The sequence below is a fragment of the Silene latifolia genome, chromosome 11 (assembly GCF_048544455.1).
Source record: "Silene latifolia isolate original U9 population chromosome 11, ASM4854445v1, whole genome shotgun sequence".
Taxonomy (NCBI): Eukaryota; Viridiplantae; Streptophyta; class Magnoliopsida; order Caryophyllales; family Caryophyllaceae; genus Silene; species Silene latifolia.
The window spans coordinates 109,275,383-109,280,117 of record NC_133536.1 but is presented as its reverse complement, the minus strand read 5'-3'; the positions used below and the strand labels follow the sequence as shown (position 1 = coordinate 109,280,117).

General features: G+C 37.2%; 1 protein-coding gene across 1 annotated transcript; it reads left to right on the top strand.

Moving 5' to 3' along the window:
• Window positions 1–666: 666 nt before the first annotated feature.
• On the top strand, window positions 667–2,223 carry LOC141613795 (uncharacterized). The gene has a single exon (XM_074432539.1). The coding sequence runs from the start codon at window positions 667–669 to the stop codon at window positions 2,221–2,223; it is 1,557 nt and encodes a 518-aa protein (XP_074288640.1).
• The last annotated feature ends 2,512 nt before the right edge of the window (window positions 2,224–4,735 follow it).

Here is a 4,735-nt window from a genome sequence, read left to right as displayed (position 1 = left end):
AAAAACACAAACACATCGACACCCTTTGCTTGTGGAGGCCGAGTGAAGAAGGAAAAGAAGGGGACGCGGTTTTCGACATTAGCTCGCCTCAATCCACACCTCAATACTCGAGCGGGATTCGTAGAGGAGCGTATCTAGTTTGTTTGTTTGCTAATCGCAACAACTTTATTAACTCAAATGAATACTAATGCTCAAAAGACTCGTGAGACTAAACTCAAGTTCCATGACATGTTGTGATTATCCATTCCCCCAAGCACAGCATCAAATACAGCTACCACTGTGTACCTGCTTTATTAACTGCTCCCTATTCAATCGGAAATTATTGAATGGATCAACACAGGCCACCCAGAAATTGGTGACATTTTGACATAAGACACAAACACGTCAACCACTGGTTGAGTATGGATAAATAACAACAAAGTAAGTAACCGATAATAGATATGAAGCCATTAATGTGTGTGACAATAAAATAATGAACAACAATAGCAACAAGCGCTAGTCTCCCGTCTTATACGGGCCGACCGCCACCTCTGTCAGCAAGTATGGAACATGATTTGTCAGGACTTGGTTAGACTCTACAATAGGAAGCAGTGCTCTCCCAGACTTTTGATGAAGATTGATTTGAGAAAAGCTTATGACTCAATATAGTGGGATTTTGTTAAAGACATGTTGTATGCTCTCAAATTCCCTGATCAAACGGTGGATTGGATAATGCAGTGTGTAGCCTCAACATCCTATTCTATTTCTCTTAATGGTGCTCAATTTGGTTATTTTAAAGGAAGGAGGGGGCTTACGCAAGGTGATCCAATGTCGCCTTTATTGTTCACCTTATGCTTAGAGTACCTCACCAGAATTATTAATGTGGTCACAAAGAGGTCTGACTTCAAGTTCCATCCTTTGTGCAGAGCTATGGGCCTATGTAATTTAGCTTTTGCTGATGACTTGTTGCTCTTCTGTAAGGGGGATAAGAGTTCTGTCAAGGTACTTATGAGAGCTCTCCATACTTTTTCAGAAGCTTCAGGGTTAACAATGAATCATGAGAAATCAGAAATATACATGAATGGTGTGTCCCCTTTGAAAGCTGAAGTTATTTTACAGTTATCTGGGTTTCAGATGGGTCATTTCCCTTTCAAGTACCTTGGGATATCCATCTCGTATAAGAAGTTATCCAATGCTGAATGTAATATCCTAGTGGATAGGATATTGGCTAGGATTAGGAGTTGGGGAGCCAAGAAGTTAAGTTATGCTGGGAGGTTAGTCTTGGTGAGAACTGTGCTTTCCCAGTTGCATAGTTACTGGGCAAGAATTTTCTTGTTGCCCATGGGAGTTATCAGTAGAGTGAATGCTGTATGCAGGAATTATTTGTGGTCTGGCAAAGATGATTACCACAAAGTTCCTGCTGTGGCATGGGATGCTTGCTGTCTACCTAAAGATAGAGGTGGTTTATGCATTTTACAATGTCAGTTATGGAATATTGCTGTGATTGGCAAATATTTTTGGTGGATTGTCCAAAAGAAGGATAATCTTTGGGTGAAGTGGGTTCACCACATTTATATGAAACAGGCTGAATGGTGGTCTTATCACCCCTCTGTTAATTCCAGCTGGACCTGGCGCCAGATTTGCAAAGTAAGGGAGCTTTTGTGTTCTGGTTTCAGTCTCAATGGTTGGATGAATGCAGCTTATTCCACTCATGCTGTTTACATGTGGCTGATCAGGGAGCATGCAACAGTTACCTGGGTGCCTCTGGTATGGAACAGGTTGTGCTTGCCTAAAGTTAGTTTCATCTATTGGTTATATGTGCTGCACAGGCTCATGACAAAGGATCGTTTACTGAGATATGGTGTTGTTAACTCTGATTTGTGTGACCTGTGTGGCAGTGCTCAGGAAACCCATTCACATTTGTTCTTTGACTGTGGTTACAGCCAGAGATGTTTGGGATTGCTGAATCAATGGTTAGACATTGACTGGACTGGGGAATTCAGTACTTGGATTATTTCTTGGAGATGTAGATCTCTGCTGAGGAAGAAAGTCATAATGGCAGCCGTGGCTACTCTGATTTACAGTATTTGGCAGAACAGAAATACAGCAAGACATGAGGGACTTGTGCAGCATCCTACTGCAGTTCTGAGATGGATTAAGAGTACTTTGAAGGGACGATTCATGCAAGCAAAAGGGAGCACTAGACTTAATAGTTCTTGGATTGATAGACTAGCTCTTGTTTGATTTAGAAAGTTGTGTTGGTGATATAATGTATGGAAAGGCTTTGTATGTGTACTATATTTTAATTAATGAGAATTCACATTTCACCAAAAAAAAAGAGTTAATAAAGCTTGTAAACTTTTACAGTTCATTCTTGGGTTGGAGTTGAATAGCCATTTTAGCTATTCTTTCAATTAATTGTAAACTATATATTAAAGTACCTTTTTGATTGTCCTTTACTTTGTTATTCACTACCTCGGTTTACCGAGATGGTAACACGCTCATTTAGCCAGGAATGCCTTGGTAAGGCTCCTTTCTAAACGGGGGTGTTATAGTATATGTGTAAGGAGTCATACATAAAAGATGTCATATGAAAGATGTGTATGTATAAGTGTTATACGTACAAATCACGAATGAAAACTAAGTACATTACAACATTCGATGTTGTAAAAGAGACAGTTGATATCCAGAGTTTAATGGAACTAGAGTAGTTCTGTTAGCCGAATATCGTCTCCTGAGAGACTGTGAAAACAGTGGGAGTGTTTGACTGGCTTTAGAACCAGAGTCTAAAAACTTGTTTAGACATGTACTCAGAAAGGTTCTATGTGATGATAAAATTACATATAACAAAGGAAAATAGCAATGGAAATTAGAGTGATGCAACTGTGGCGAATCCTCTAACCAAAGCCATTGGCATAAGATTGACATGATGGTTATGTCATCTCAATGTGATTGAGGAGTATACCTTAATTGCTTAAGATCGTTATGTAAATATTGGATAGAGTATTAATATTTACATAAGTGATGATTGCATTCATTGTTTGAGTCTCTTCAAGAACTCAATTATTCAGTTTTGACTGAAAACATTGAATACACTACTACAGATACAGGCTATAACAACGGTTAAAAACCGTTGTTATATAAAAAAGCGGATGTTGTTAAAGCGTCCGTTGTTAAAGGTTTTAACAACGGTTGGTTTTTCTAAGAAACCCGTTGTGAAAACTATTAACAACGGTTTAAAGTAGAAAAAACCGTTGTGGAAAGTGTGACTAATTTTTGGTGGGAAAGTTATAACAATGGTTACAGTATAAAAAACTGTTGTTATAACTAAAGACAACGGGTTTTTTTTAAATAACCGTTGTTGTTGATTTTTTTTAAAAAAAATAATAAATTATATATTACTATAGATGCATGCATAATTACCATTACCGATGCATGCATTATTACTGCCAAATCCCTGCATATGAAAGGACAATATATGGAATGAGAAGGGTTATAATATTTGAAGTAGATATGATGGCACAACTTCCTAAACATATATAAATTAAAAAACAACTCAAACGACACATTACTAAGTATAAATTCATGCATTATCTCAATAACCATTCCATTATCTCACTATCTCCACGTCCTAAACTGCTCCCAACCCTAAATCTTTAAAACAAACTCCAAACTTCCTTCAACAATTAATGATACCATCCGTAATACATGCATTATGACCGAGTACAACAAGAGTTTCATCCGCCGATTGCTGGACATCGAGGGCAGGTTCAGGAGCTACCTTGAGGACGCTCGGACCGCACTCAAGGACGCCAAAAAAAATGGCTTGACAGAGAAGCAGATGTTGCAGCTATATGACGATATAGCAACTGCGGAATGAAACCTCCAAATAGCAAAGGAAGAGAGGATGGATATCATAGAAGAGAATAAGACTCTCTATGCATATCTAAGAATTGCATTTTTAGTAATGTAATTCGTTTTTTATGTATTTATATATTCATTAATTAAGTTTATTATGCATTCCTCTCCATCATCTTCTTCTTTGTTTTTTTTTATTTAATTTGTTTTACAAGCTAATAAACGCAGAAAAACAACAGTGACAAAACTAATTAAGCGAATAATACTTATTAGAGAAAGAACAATAATGATCGATAAAAACACATGCAAATGAAATAATTAGAGAAAGAAAATAATGACTGAGATGATGGCAAAACCTAAAACCATGCATATAAAGCGATACCTGATAATTAGAGAAAATAAGAGACGATGACAACAACAGTGACGGAGATGATAAAGCGACGATGAGAAAGAGAGAAAGAGACGATGAGAAAGTGTGTGTTTGTGTTTGTGTATGTTTTTGTTTGTGTTAGGTTTGTGTTTATGGCTGTAGCTGATATGTGTTTGTGTGGTTTATATTATGGAAAGTATTGACAACGGTTTTTACACAAAAACTCGTTGTCATTAGAGAATATATTAACAACGGGTCCTTAGAAAACCGTTGTTAAAAAGTATTAACAACGGGTTCTAATATAACCGTTGTAATTACTTTTCACTAATTTTGCGCCAAATTATTAACAACGGTTATAATGTATTACAGAGTAAACTGTTGTTATTAGTTGTGGAGACAATGTTGAACCCCAATTCAAGTGAATAGGATGAACATTGTATTAGCCCCTAGTCACTTAAAGAGGTGACGTCTCGGAGTGACTAGATTGTAAGTCGATTGATGGAAGGTTCAGCACCATAAGGTCATAGG

Coding starts and splice junctions, on each gene's coding strand:
- LOC141613795 (XM_074432539.1), top strand. CDS start 667: ATGTTGTATGCTCTCAAATTCCCTGATCAAACGGTGGATTGGATAATG.